Genomic DNA, 14,656 nt, shown 5'->3' on the forward strand with positions numbered 1-14,656 from the left:
CGGTGCAGACAGGAGATGTTTACTCGGTGTCGAGGCACTAGAAGGCTTTGTTGGTTTCTTCGGAGCCGGGCTCGATGGCGGGGCTGTCGAAGTGGATTTTCGGTCTCGACTGGGCCCCTTGAGCGGAGTGCTGACCTTTGCCTTCGGTTTGGGCAGAGTATGTGGTGCAGGGGCAGTAGTACTCACGCGCTGACCCGATGGAATGGAGTCATCTGAGTCGTCTGCCTCGGCTACGATCTGGAGCTCCGGAGAGTCTTCTTCGGGAACGAGGGGGACCTCTTCGTCGAAGATATCCTCCGGTGCTGGGGCTGATCTCGTGTCGACGGGCCCTCCGATCCCGGATGGTTTTCTTCGATCGGAAGGACGCACAAGCTGTGCAGGTCGGCTTGTCGTGTTCCGGCGATAGGCAGAGGTTACAAACCTCGTGGTGATCGCTATGTGGGAATTTTGCCTGGCATTTCGGGCATTTCTTCAATGGAGTTCTTTCCATGTGGTGTAGGACGCACAGCGTCGATAGGCCTAATGGCCCACTTCGATGACCGGAATGGAAGTTATGTCGTCGAAAAGCCTTGTCTTCGATGTCGAAGGTAGTTTGTTGAAGTTTGTGAAAGTTCTGCGCTTCGAAGTTGCTAAAAAATGTTTTTCTGGCCGGAGCAGAGAAACTTTCATCCGAACCCAGCGGCGGAAAAAAACAATCTAAGGATGGAGTCGATGCCCATGCGCATGCACACTGTTGTCCAAGGGAGGAGTCACCTATCTCATGACTACAAAGACTTCTTCCAAGACAACAACAACCTGCAATCATCTGAGCCCAACACCAGGTGGCGGTCTAATGCTAAGGTGTACAATCTGCAGCTCATATGCCTCGAACTGTACATTTTTGTTAAATTGCATCGGGACCCCTCGAGTGATCAGGACAATTCAGTGCTTAGTACCAAACAAGTTCTGAAGAACAACATACACTATTCCTTTAAGGCTACACCATATACACACACACACCCAAATATTTATGAAATATATATTACTTGTGCATGGGCTGGACTATTCATTCTATAACTATTATTGACTATCACTGGTGAAGTAAGAATATTCCTTATGAAAGAAACGGTGATTGCTTACCAACAGTAGAGTCTGCCTAGGGGTGAATAGCGGCTGTGGAAGGGTCAACTACTGGTTTCTCTTTTAACATGCAACAGGAAAGGAAAATGCTAATTACCAGTGTGCATCTGTTCTTGGCATGTAGAGCTGCAGAGTTGCACACTGTGCATAGATCGCCACCTAGTGTTGGGCCCGGATGTTTGCAGTTTGTTGTCCTGAAAAGTTCTTTGAAAGTCACGAGATAGGCGACTCCTTCTTAGGACCACATTGCGCATCGGCATCGGCTCCATCCCCAGATTGCTTTTCGCCATTAGGGAAATGATGGAGCTTTGCAAGAAAAAGCAGGATGCCCATGTAATTTGTATCTAATTAAGATAATACTGGAACAGACAAGGGGAGGCGGGTGGGCGTGTGCAACTCTGCATTTTCCGTTCGAGGCATATGAGCTGCAGATTGAACACTGTGCATAGATTGTATAGCAGTACCCACTCTTAGCAGCGACAACCCCTATCTGTTGCAGTAGTTTGGAATAATGTTTTGAGAACAGCCTGGCCCACATTAGCTTGTGTTTTTGTTTGCAGATCTACACAATAGTGTTTTGTGAATGTGTGCGGTGTAGCCCATGTAGCTGCTCTGCAGACGTCATCTAGGGGAATGTTCCCATAAAAATTCCATAGAAACCCCTATTTTTCTTGTAGAGTGGGCTTTAGGAGTAACAGATAACGTACATTTAGCTTTGTGGTAACAAATCTGTATGCATTTGACAATCCATCTAGCTATCCCAGATTTTGAAATGGGATTACCTTTGTGTGGTGGTGTGAAAGACACAAAAAGCTGTTTTGTCTTACAAAAAGGTTGAGTTTTTTCTATGTAGCATAGCAATGCTCTTTTGACATCGAATATGTGAAGAGCTCTTTCTGCTAAAGACTGTGGTTGCGGGAAGAAAACGGGCAGTTCCACAGATTGATTGAGATGGAATCGAGAAATGACTTTGGGCAGGAAATTTGGATTAGTACGTAGAACTACCTTATTTTGATGCATTTGCAAGAAGGGTTCTTGGATGGTTAGTGCTTGTAGTTCACTAACTCTCCGCAGAGAAGTAATAGCAACTAGGAAGGCAACTTTCCATGTTAAAAATTGCAATTCACATCTGTGTAAAGGTTCAAAGGGAGGCCCCATTAACCGTGTGAGAACAATGTTTAAATTCCACACAGGCAAAGGTGGTACTCTGGGAGGGATTATTCTTTTAAGGCCTTCCATAAAGGCTTTAATGGCAGGCACTGTGAACAGAGATAGACGTTGTCTGTTTTGCAGATATGCTGCTATTGTAGCAAGATGTAGTCTAATGGACTTATAGGCTAAGTTACATCTTTGGAGATGCAGTAAGTATCCTATGATGTGTTGAATAGACACATTTAGGGGATCAATATTGTTGTTGTGACAATATATCACAAATCGTTTCCACTTGGCCTCGTAACATGCCCTAGTGGTTGGATGTCTAGCTTCTTTAATGACGTTCATGCAGTCTGGAGGAAGGTTCAGATATCCAAATTGTAGGACTTTAGGAGCCAGATCGCAAGGTTGAGCTGGGTCTGGGTCTGGGTGTCTGATCTCTCCATGGTTCTGTGTTAAGAGGTGTGGAGACCGGTGCAGTTTTTGGTGCGGTACTACAGACAGTTGTAGCAGTGTGGTGTACCACGGTTGTCTGGCCCACGTTGGAGCAACTAGGATGAGGGTCAGAGAATGCTGCTGTAGTTTGCGTACTACTAGTGGCATGAGTGGTGGAGGTGGAGGTGGAAAAGCGTACGCAAATCTGTTTGACCAATTCATCCATATCGCATTGCCTTTTGACAGTGGGTGTGGACATCTGGCGGCGAAGCTTGGGCATTTTGCGTTTTCGTGGGTGGCAAATAAGTCTATTTGAGGTTGTCCCCACATCTGAAAGAATTGTTGAAGAACTTGCATATGAAGTTCCCACTCGTGGGTCTGTGGCGTTTGACTTAGATCCGCTATAGTATTTTGTACTCCCGGAACATGCTGGGCTAGGAGGAATATGTTTTGAGGTATAGCCCACCTCCATATGTCCTGTGCTAGTTGAGAGTTGCAGGGAGTGTGTGCCTTCCTGCTGCTGTATGTAGTACACTGCTGTCATGTTGTCTGTACGGACAAACACAGCTTTGTTTGCTACTTGCTTCTGAAAAGCTTTTAGGGCTAGGAATATTGCTAGTAACTCCAGATGATTGATGTGGAGTAATTTTTGTTGTGGTGTCCACCTGCCTTGCATGGTGTGTTGCAGTAGGTGGGCTCCTCAGCTGGAGAGCGATGCGTCCGCAGTCAAGATTATCTGAGGAACTGGCTCTAGGAACAGTCGTCCCTTGGAAAGGTTTCTGGTGTTCCACCTCTGCAGAGAGCGATGAGTCCGACCGTCTACCAACACTAGGTCTGTTATGTGTCCTTGAGCCTGGTTCCATTGACGTGATAAGCACTCTTGGAGAGGATGCATCTGAAGACTTGCATGGGGTACTATGAAGATGCAAGAGGCCATCATCCCTATGAGTTGCATGAACACTCGTGCTGGGAGGGAGTGTTGTAGTTGAAACTTTGTTAGAAGAGTTTGCATGCTGGCTACCCTTGCTGGAGTGGGATCAACTAGCACTGTTGTGGTGTTTATTGTGGCACAGAGGTACTGTTGTACTTTGGATGGCTGTAGATGAGACTTGGTGTGTGAACCCCGAATTGTGGAGCAGTTGGATGGTGGTATGAGTGTGTTCCATGCATTGATTGTATGAGCTGGCTTTCATGAGCCAGTCGTCGAGGTACGGGAAGACATGGATGTGTTGTCTTCATAAATGCGCTGCCACTACTGCTAAGCACTTGGTGAATACTCTTGGTGCTGTTGTAACTCCGAATGGGAGTACTTTGAATTGATATTGCTGCCCGTCTATTACAAATCTGAGATACTTCCTGTGAGCCTTGTGAATGGGAATGTGGAAGTATGCGTCCTTGAGATCTAGAGTAGCCAGGAAGTCATTTTGCAGCAAGAGCGGAAGGACTTGTTGGAGTGTGACCATGTGAAAATGGTCAGACTGTATGTATATGTTAAGCGGTCTGAGGTCTAAAATAGGCCTTAGAGAGCCGTCCTCTTTTGGAATCAGAAAATATAGAGAGTAAAACACCCTTTTTTGTTGGTGCAGAGGAACTGGTTTCATTGCACTTTTTTCTAGCAGAGATACTACTTCTTGCTTTAACAGTGATAGATGTTCTTGTGACATTGGACGCTGTTTGGGTGGTATGTTTGGGGGTTAGATGTTAGTTCTAGACAGTAACCTGACTGAATAAATTGTTGCACCCACCTGTCTGATGTGATGTGGATCCAGGCAGGCAGGAATTGTTGAAGTATCCCCCCCCCACAGGAGTGGAATGCTGGGGGGGGGGGGGGGGGGGGGGGGGGGGAGAGGAAAGTCATTGGGTAAGGGTAGAGGCAGAGCGTGAGGAGTTGTTTTTGCCTCTGCCTTTATTGTGGTTACCCCTGTAACCCCCTCTCTCGTAGCCCTTAGTGATTGTGGATTGACCTGGGATTTTGTAGGAAGTGGAGGGACTTTGAGGAGTAGCCTTTTGTGTAGCCTCTGTATGATTAGCGACGAAAGGAACGTCTGGGAGCTTGCTGCTGCAAGGCTCCCATAGATTTTGCTGTATTTGTCTTTTTTCATTTTCTCTAAAGACACCAACATTTGGGCTCATCAAATGGCTGATTAAGGATGGAGTTTTGTACCTCAGGTTTAAAACCTGAAATACGTAGCCAGGCATGTCTACGTAGTAGGGTGCTGGTATTGATTGCCCTTGAGGCGGTATCTGCAGCGTCTAGGGCACAACGGATGGAAGTATTAGTGATATTTTTACCTTCCTGTATAAGTTCATTAGCCCTGTTTTTGTATTTGTCTGGTAGGTGCTGCATTATGGACGCTAGTTCGTCATAATGTGCCCGGTCGTATCTTGCCAGCAATGCTTGGGTGTTGGCAATGCGCCAGATGTTAGCTGCTTGTGCCGCTGTTCGCTTGCCGGAGGCGTCAAGGATCTTAGATTATTTGTCTGGTGGTGAGGCCTCACCTGATGTCTGGGAATTAGCACGTTTAGGTGCATTAGACACTACTAAAGAATCGAATTGTGCTGGACCTTTAATATAAACTGGATCTGTAGGGGCAGCTTTATATTTTTTCTCAATGCGAGGATTGAGGACCCTAGTCCTGACAGGATCCTTAAAAACCTCTGTTGAGTGCTTGATGACACCCTTAAGCATTGGTAAAATGGCAGTACACCTTTGTGTGTTATCAAAAGTGTCTAATAGGAAATCTTCCTCCACTGCATCGGTCTGTAAGTCCACCTCATAATATTGTGCAGCTCTTTGGACTAGTAGGTTAAACCCTATAGTGTCCTCTGGTGGGGAAGGTCTGGAAGGGTATACATCATCTTGTGGGACGTAAGGCACATCAGGGGTGTTGTAATCATCCCATGGATTAGGTGACTGAGGGGGGACTATCGGTGCCTGCTGGGTCGTGTGCACACCCACCTATGTCGTCAGAATCTGTGTCTACACCATCATCTGGATTAGTAGATGGTGTAGGTGAATGATGTGGTGGAGGAGGTGTAGGAGGAGGAACAATATGGGAAGGTGGTGGAGAAGGGACCTTAATGGAGAGGTTGCAATGTCCTTCTTTGGAGGGCAGGAGGTGCTGGAGCCTCAAGCTGGCTCTTCTTGGAGCTGAGAGTCAATTGTCCGGTTTTAGGATCCTTAACAAGAGTTTTTCGGATTGGGAACTGGTGTAAAAAGTTCTTCTGAGTGGGGCAAATCCTTCGGCGTCAAAGTTTTCGGCTCCATAGGTTTTTTCGGCACCGAGTCGGTAGCTGGTGTTGAGTCTTTTGGCTTAGGAGTGTGCCCTTTTGCAATGTCTTTTACCGGAACCTGTTTTTTTGGTTCCGGGTGTTTTTTCGGCTCGGACGCGTGTGAATCTGGCGCTTTGGACGTTTTTTTACTCTGCTCAGAGTGCGGTTTCAGCATCGATGAGCCGCTGCCAGTCTTCGGCGCCATGTGCTTAGGTGTCAGAGCAATGGTCGGCGTAGTAGAGGAAGATGGCTTCTTCGGTGTCAGTATAGGATTGGCACCGGGAATAGGCTGGCTCGAGCCCGAGCCGTCTGAAGGCTTAGTGGGCTTTTTTGCCGGGCCCGAAAGCGGGGCGTGGGAAGCAGTGTCTCGGTGTGCACCCAGGCCCGGAGCGGAGGGTGTGACCAAAGCCATTATGAGGTTGTTGAGGAAGGGTTGGGGTTGACAGTTTTACTTACGACCCGTTGAGCTGGAGTGATGTCCTCGACGTCGGAGTCTTCAGCATCTGAGGATCCGATACTCTCTTCGGCGTGCTGGTGTTCTGGCACGTCAATGCCCTCTTCGAAGATGTCGTCTGGGATCTAAGCTGACGAGCGAGCCATAATTCTCCGAGCTCGTCGGTCCTGAATGGTTTTCTTGGAGCGGAATGAGGCACACGCCGAACAGTCTTTAGCCTCGTGCTCCGATGAAAGGCAAAGGTTGCACACCACATGTAGAGCGGTGTGGGGAAACTTCGACCCACACCGAGGACACTTCTTGAATGGCGTTCTTTCCATGAGTCAGTAAGCAAGGCCTAGATGGGCCCGAAGGCCTTCGTCGACGACCCGAATTAAAAAGACTTGAAGTGGTAGAGAATCGCTTTGATGTAGCACGATCGAAACAATACCGTTGAACTGGGTGAGGATTGCGCGCCGAAGGAAAATCGGTTCCAAACTGGAGCGAAGGAAACACAAACGAGCCCAATGGCGGAAAAAAACAATCTGGGGATGGAGCCGATGCCCATGCACAATGTGGTCCTAAGGAGGAGTCACCTATCTTGTGACTTCCAAAGAACTTTTCAGGACAACAACAAACTGCAAACATCCTGGCCCAACAGTAGGTGGCGATCTATGCACAGTGTGCAATCTGCAGCTCATATGCCTTGAACATACATTGAACAATTCACTTATCTTTGCCAGTTTTAGAGACTCAAAAGAAGCAAACAGCAGTTTGGACTATAGACTGCTCCTTTTTCCAAAATCCAACCAATCCAAAAGAGCCATACATCACTCATTGTATGAAGAGCTGTTAAATAGTACAAAAGTGAAACTAAGCATATCAGAAAAATCTAACTATGTTTGTGGGATATAAGCTTCAGACTTGAGGCTCAGCATAAATAAGGGATCATAGATGAAATAAAACTGAATCTTTATAGAACATATAAATCTGGAAGTAAGACCATGGGGTATTCCACAAGTAAAAAAAAGGGTGAGATACTTGTGTTTATGGGCTGTGTATCCATGTGTGCTCTGTAGACAACTAGCTCTCCAGGTACATATACTCCAGAAGCATTTACTAAAACATTACTGTGAAGAGACACAATCAAAGAAGCTACAGTAGTTAATATAGTTTAAAAAATTTGCAGTAATCGTATCCAAATACCTCCTCCACACAAGGTTACTTCCACGGTGAAAGAGGACAGCCAGTGCCATTTCAGAAGCAGAAAACAAAATCTAAAATGGAAATCACATTTTGTGGAATTGTAGGCTTAATGTCAACATCACAGTGCTTTATACTGACTCCATCCATGGGAGATGCCCAATGGTGGAAAAAGGCATCTTAAAATGCGGACTACTTTCTAGGGGCATTGTGGGCTTATTCTTATCAAAGGGAGGTGCTTTAGACATTTCCCATGGTCAAAGCCCACAAAGAAAACCTTTTACACTTTCTTTTATGTCCCAACCACTAGATAGTGGAATAATGCACATCATGCAAAACTAGGACTTTTGAAGTGAGATCCTCAAACAATCTTGCAAGTAATTGTCCTCAGTTTGAAAACCCTTCTTGTGTCACTTAGATTTACTCTACTGCGTGCCTCACTGCCATCAGAATTCACATTTACAGGGCATTATCCTTAGTTTCACATTACAAGCTAACTTGTAGGTAGGATATCATCATGCCCAAAACGTGTCTCCTCATAAGTTAGAGGTAAAGTCCTCTCAGACCAGAGAATTAATACACATTCTAGTACAATTGGTCTATCCATGCTGCTAAAAATTGGGCTCAGAAATGACATCCTATTCAACGCAACACCCAAGTGATTTATCAACCTAGTGGCTTGTCAGTTGCGAATCAGGTCAAGCACAATTGCAATCGCACTTAAAAATATAATACATTTAAAAAAAGGACAAAGGCAGGTACTGTATTCAATTAATGCAAGTCACTCTGTACAATCATGATTACATTCTTATTATGGACTTGGCAAAAATGATCCTGCTTCATAAACAATGGGCATTACCTATAGTGCTGTCTCCTGCTGGTCTTCTACGAGGATTATTGGGGTACGAGGAGTAATACTGCGATGGTCCCTTCACTCCTGTAGGTGAAAGTGAGCTTGGACTTGTCATTCCGATTTCACTAGGCAGGAAACCAGGCTAAGAAACAAGATGGCACATTCAATTAATAGCCAATAAAAATTGAGATGCCGCAAAACATGCACATTGCTCCACATAAGTAAGTTAACCTTAGGAAAGATTTCCCAAAAGTCTATTCTATTAACAGATACAGCAAGCATTAACATAACAAATAGGTCAAGTTTGCCTTTTCAGTTAGATCTCACACCTATTGGTTTTGCCAAAGTTGCCAAGTACAGCTGAATTTGTATTTAATCAGTGGCCTGGCAGCAGAAGCAGGGGAGCAGTCAGTGCACTGAAGCACATCAGTGGCCTGGCGACTAAACATAATTGCTAAGGACAGTAATGGAATGCCCCTCTAATGGGTGCTATAAGAGGAATGACTGTTTGGCATCTACAACAATCACAATGTGTCTTGCAGTAAAAAAAAAAAACATTTTTTTTTTTAAAGATTGCTTTTTTAAAAGTAAGGGCAAAATGTAAATGACAAAAATGTTATGATTCAGAATACTTTTCAGATGTAAAATAGCCCCCAATGCATTCCTAAGGAATACCTTCCCAGAAGGCGAAATGACAGACCCAAGAGCTATAAATGAAAGTTGATCAGGAGCCCGTTTTTCTGTTGAGGGGGAGTTTCCCACAACCCCCAGGAGCCTCTACACTCGTGGCTGTTGCCGCCACCGCCTTCCCGCGCCTGGAGGCGCATAAAGAGCTTGCTAGGGTCCCGCAGCGCGGGAGCCCGTTTTTCTGTGAAGGGGGAGTTTCCTACCATCCCCAGGAACCTCTAAACCCGGGGCCGTTGCCGCCACCGTCTTCCCGCGCCTCGAGGCGCATAAAGAGCCAGCTCGGGTCCTGCGGGACGCACGCGCGGACGAAGCCTGAACCAAGGGCGGGCCGGTCTGAGCCCGTCCGAGCCTAGACGTGGCTGGGCTGGGCCACCCCCGTTGGTTCTGTGATCTGGTGCCATAATTTATTTTTGAGTAATAGTTTGAGTATTTAGATTCTAGGTCGAACGAAAAAGGAAAAGTCTGAATCCAGAATAGAGAGTTCATTCGCTACAGGCTTCTTGTTTGATATTCAACAATCTTTCGTCTATATCTATCATCTACACGGCATCGGCAATATATAAACTACTTCCGCAGTCCGTTATTTACTGTCGGCTCGCATCTCCACGCGGGCTAGCTCACTGATCTTCGTATTCTGAACTATAGAACCAGACGCCAGTTACCGCTTCCTATCTTCATCTTAGAGGTATGCACCACGCTTGAGCAGATAAGTAAGGGACTCTCAGTAGGACTTTTTTCTAAAAAATACCCACGCTCTTTTTATTTACTCTACAGGATCTGGTTTCCTAAAGAAGCTACACGCTAGACCGAGATTACTCCACAAGAAAACCTTCGGTTTCGTCTTAGTTCCACATACATAAGGTAATCTTTGCTTCGAAGTTTAACAGCCAGTCGAGACATTATTTTTAAATACTTGTAGTCCCGATATACAAGCATTATCAGTTTGTTTACATTTTAGCTACTGAACCCATAAAACCATATCGCAAGTGATTTTTAACGACACAGACTGTCATCTCCACTTAAGCTTCATTATCCAAGGTACGATCTATGAAACTTCTTAGTGAGGTCTCATTTATGAGCTTACGTTGTGTAAGTTATAGGGTCTTAATCTACAATTTAGACTTTATTACTTTTGTGTTCCAATGCAGTCGACTAAAAGACCACGTCCAGTGGATTACTTCGGTCTTTCCCTCGCTAATATTCATGGTCTAAAGTGTGTATGTTCCTGAAACCAAGGTATGACACTCCGCATTTTCAGTTTATTCCTCTTACTAACATAACTGAAGGGCAAAAAATACCAACTGTGCTCTATTTTGATCCCGTAGAATTCCTCGTCGTTTCAGAACGCAGGCTTCATAACCAGTTCTCTTTATCATCCTTTTGGTAAGAGTTTAGTCAATAAATCGATCCACTTGTCCTAACCTCAATTGTTTACAGCAGATCATTCAACAATAGGTCTACTTTATCTCAACCATAATCCTTTAGAGTCGATTATTCAATAACAGGTCCTTTTTTTATCTCAATGTACGAAACACGTATTTTTCCACATATGTGTTGCTTGTTTCACTTTAAACAAACATTTATGTATATGTTTACTTCAGCTATGCTTATCAATTTTTTTGCATTTTCAATGTTTGTTTAATCTATAGATTCATAACCTTTTACGATACATAGTGTACAATCAAATGTGAATCAACTGAATCAGTGTTATATGTGCTGAAAGACGTTCCTTTCAAAAGCTTACATATGCTTATTATATTATGTTTTTCAGCGCCCCTGACGAAGGGAAATATTCCCGAAATGCATTTGGACTGGATTATTTTTTCACTTTAACTGATTATTTTTCTCGTTTAGATAGTAAATTAAATGTCTAGAGTAAGACATACAAATACTGATTGTTCATGCCAAATGTATACACAGTATGTTTAAAAAGCTGTAATTGTGAAATGATTTGTTTTAATTAAATTTTCGAAATATCACACAAGCATTTGTAACTTGATAGATTACACAGGCAGATGGATTTCTGCCACAGGTAGTGCGGGAAGGGTCTAATGACGTTAGCCACTAGTCTATATTCATCCTCTCTAGTGACAGCCATACTGGCGTGTAGTCCTGGTCCGGAGTGAGCCAGTATATCCCCTGTTTGGCCAGGCATGCCGTTTGGAATGTTTTAAAGTTTGTGATGTTCAGCTCCCCTAAGTTTTTGTGCAGCCTTAGCTTCTGTAGGCTTATCCTGGGCCTCTTATCTCTCCAGATGAATTTGTTGATCATGTTATCTAGCTTTTTGTGGAAGTCTTCGGTTAGTGTTAGTGGTAGCATACCTAGCATGTAGTTGACCATGGGCGTTACCATCATTTTGATTGTTTCCACCCTACCCCACCAGCTGATGTACTTCGGAGACCAAGAGTTCAGTTTCTCGTTAAGTTTCTTTAGTATAACTCCTTCATTATGGTCTAGCGTCGACTTGAGGTCCCTGCCAAAGTAGAGACCGAGGTGTCGTGCGTCTATAGTGGGCGCCAGACAACACACCAAACTCGGGACACAGGTTAGTTGCTCAATGCTTCTTTTATTTCTTTCCTTTGGCCGTTGGTTACATGCACGTCCGTCCCCGTACCCGTCCTGGTCAGTCTGCTGTCCTTCCTGTCCCTAACCGGATGTGGTGTCCGGTGACCTGGTCACCTCCCTCATGACCCACAGGGTCCTAGTGTCCTCCAATCCTGTCTTCCTGTATGTCGGATCACGACACGAGGTATTTCAGGAATTCCTTTTGCCAAGCCAGCCTGGAGTTACCCAGGACTGCGCTGGATGTGTGTACATTCATGGGTTTGCATTCCGACTTGTCCCTGTTTAACTTGTACCCCGAGACTAGCGCATACTCCTCTATGGTGCTTATTAGTGCCGATATCGAGGTGGTCGGGTTCTTGGTTATAATCAGTATATCGTCAGCGTACGCTGCTAGTTTCACCGTGTTGTCTTTAATACAGACGCCTTTTATCTCAGAGTTGTTCCTGATCATGGCGATCAGCTGCTCTAGTGCCAATAGGAATAGGGCTGGGGACAGAGGGCATCCTGGTCTTGTTCCTCTCCCTAGGGTTAGTGGTTCTGATGTACCCCCGTTCACCACCACCCGAGCTCTCGGTTCATTATAGAGTGCCATTACCATACTTCTATACTTCTCCCCCAGCCCGAACTTCTGCATACATAGGTCCAAAAAAGGCCAGGAGACCCTGACGAAGGCCTTTTCGGCGTCAAGTGCAATCATGACAGCCGGGTCTGTGCTGTTGGATGTGTGGTTGATAAGGTGGCATAGGAGTCTAGTATTGTCCTGGGTCATTCTGTTTTTAAGGAATCCTACTTGTGAGTTGTGTATTAGGTAGGGAAGCTGCGTGTTGAGTCTAGCCGCCAGGACTTTGGCGTAGATCTTGCAATCCTCGTAATTAGGGAGATTGGGCGAAAGTTTTGGGGGTACTGCGGGCCCTTGCTTACTTTTGGTATAACTATAATGTTGGCCTCAGCCATTGAGTCTGTCATACGACCCTTACGGACACAGTGAGTCAAAACCTCGACCATAGTGGGTTTTAGCAGATGGAGGTAGTGCTTGTAGAAAACCGCAGTGTAGCCATCCGGCCCTGGCGCTTTGTTCTCCTTGAGTGTTGCTATCACTTTCTCGATTTCTGCCCCTGTTATGTCATGTTCGAGTGACACTCTCTGGTCCTCTGACAACATGGGTAGTGCAAGTTTATCCAGTAGGCTTGCCCCCCCATCCGCTTTGAGGTCCTTATCTGCCGTGTATAGCTTCTCGTAGAAGTCCTTGAAAACCTTCAGGATTTCTTTGTTTGCCGTTTGCGTCCTTTTCTTGCCGTCGGTTATTGCTGCTATTGAGTGTTGTCTCGGTGTCCCTTTTAGATATGACGCTAGCGCTCTCCCTGCTTGGTTATCTGTACATAGATTGATAGCTTTGTATTTATCCATGTACCCGCTCTCTCGCTCAGTATCTTGTTAAGTTCGTATTTTCTCTTTGTCAGATCAGTCAGTGTGTTATCGTCTGTTAGGTTGGCACAGTGGCCCCTTTCAAGGTCCCTGATCTGGTTCTCTAGTTCTGTTATCTTTTTGTTCCTCGTCGGGAGAGGTTAAAGAATATAAGATGAGGTAATTATAGGATAAGATATGGAATCCATTAGGTGTTAGTGGTATCTTTGATTATACAGGCTTGTAAATAGCTTCTTTTCACTTTCTCAGGTGAGTAATCTAGATATCTTGAAAATAGTGGCCTGAGAAGAGTGTTGTTACGTGACGACTGGGTTAGCCACGGTTGTTGAGCTGCCTCTCCTGAGAATCCGGTCGTTACACCGTACCAGCTGCAGTGGTTTGAAAAAGAGTTTTAAGGACAGCCTGGCCTACAGCCGCTTGTTGCTTAGCTTGCACGTCAAAACAGTAGTGTTTAGTGAAAGTGTGTATGGTAGACCATGTAGCTGCCCTACATATGTATTCTAGGGGAATATTTCCTAGGAAAGCCATGGATGCCCCCATTTTGCGCGTTGAGTGGGCTTTTGGGGGGGAACTGTTAAAGTGCGCTTTGGCCTTTTGATAGCATATTTGAATGCATTTAACTATCCATCTGGCTATTATGGTCTTAGAAATGGGATTACCATTATGTTGTGGTGAAAAGGCAACAAATAGTTGCTTTGTCTTTCTGAATGATTTTGTTTTGTCAACGTAATATAGCAGAGCTCTTTTAACGTCTAGTGTGTGTAGAGCTCTTTCAGCTACTGACTGCGGGTTTTGAAAGAAAACTGGCAACTCTATAGACTGATTGATGTGGAAAGTGGAGATAACTTTTGGCATAAATTTAGGGTTTGTATGAAGCACTACCTTATTGTGGTGCATTTGCATGAAAGGTTCCATAATGGTTAGTGCCTGGAGCTCACTCACTCGCCTGAGGGAGGTAATGGCAATTAAAAATGCCACCTACCATGTTAAGAATTGTAGTTCACATGAATGAAGTGGTTCGAAGGGTGGTCCCAGGAGTCTGGTCAGTACTATGTTTAAGTTTCAGACTGGCGAAGGTGGATGCTTCTTTTAAGTTCTTCCATAAAAGATTTGATAGGTGGTATTCTGAACAGGGACACATGGTGTCTGTTTTGAAGATATGCTGCTATAGCAGCAAGGTGTAGCCTTATGGATGAGTACGCTAGATTACATCTTTGAAGATGTAGCAGGTAACAGATGTTTTGTATGGAGGCATCTAATGGATTGATTTGGTTATTACAATAAATTACAAATCTTTTCCATTTAGTTGCATAGCATGCTCTGGTAGTGGGACGCCTTGCTTCTTTGATAATGTTCATGCAGTCTGGATGCAAGTTAAGATATCCGAACTCTAAGACCTCAGGAGCCAGATCGCTAGGTTCATCTGATTGGGATCTGGGTGCCTGATTTCTCCATGGTTCTGTGTTAGCAATTGTGGCAAAAGGCGCAGCCTTTGGTTAGGAACTACTGAG

The 14,656-nt window shown here is 44.9% G+C and overlaps 1 protein-coding gene across 8 annotated transcripts in view; it reads right to left on the reverse strand.

Annotated features, from left to right (window-relative positions):
- TCF3 (transcription factor 3) overlaps positions 1 to 14,656 on the reverse strand; it is a 784,206-nt gene that overhangs the window by 524,830 nt on the left and 244,720 nt on the right. For all 8 annotated transcript variants that reach the window (XM_086947156.1, XM_086947154.1, XM_086947159.1 and 5 more), the window contains exon 7: positions 8,475 to 8,610. In XM_086947156.1, coding sequence (XP_086803282.1) covers positions 8,475 to 8,610 — 136 coding nt within the window. The remainder of the gene's footprint in view (positions 1 to 8,474; positions 8,611 to 14,656) is intronic.

Source organism: Lissotriton vulgaris, chromosome 12 (assembly GCF_964263255.1).
Source record: "Lissotriton vulgaris chromosome 12, aLisVul1.2, whole genome shotgun sequence".
In the NCBI taxonomy this organism is placed as follows: Eukaryota; Metazoa; Chordata; class Amphibia; order Caudata; family Salamandridae; genus Lissotriton; species Lissotriton vulgaris.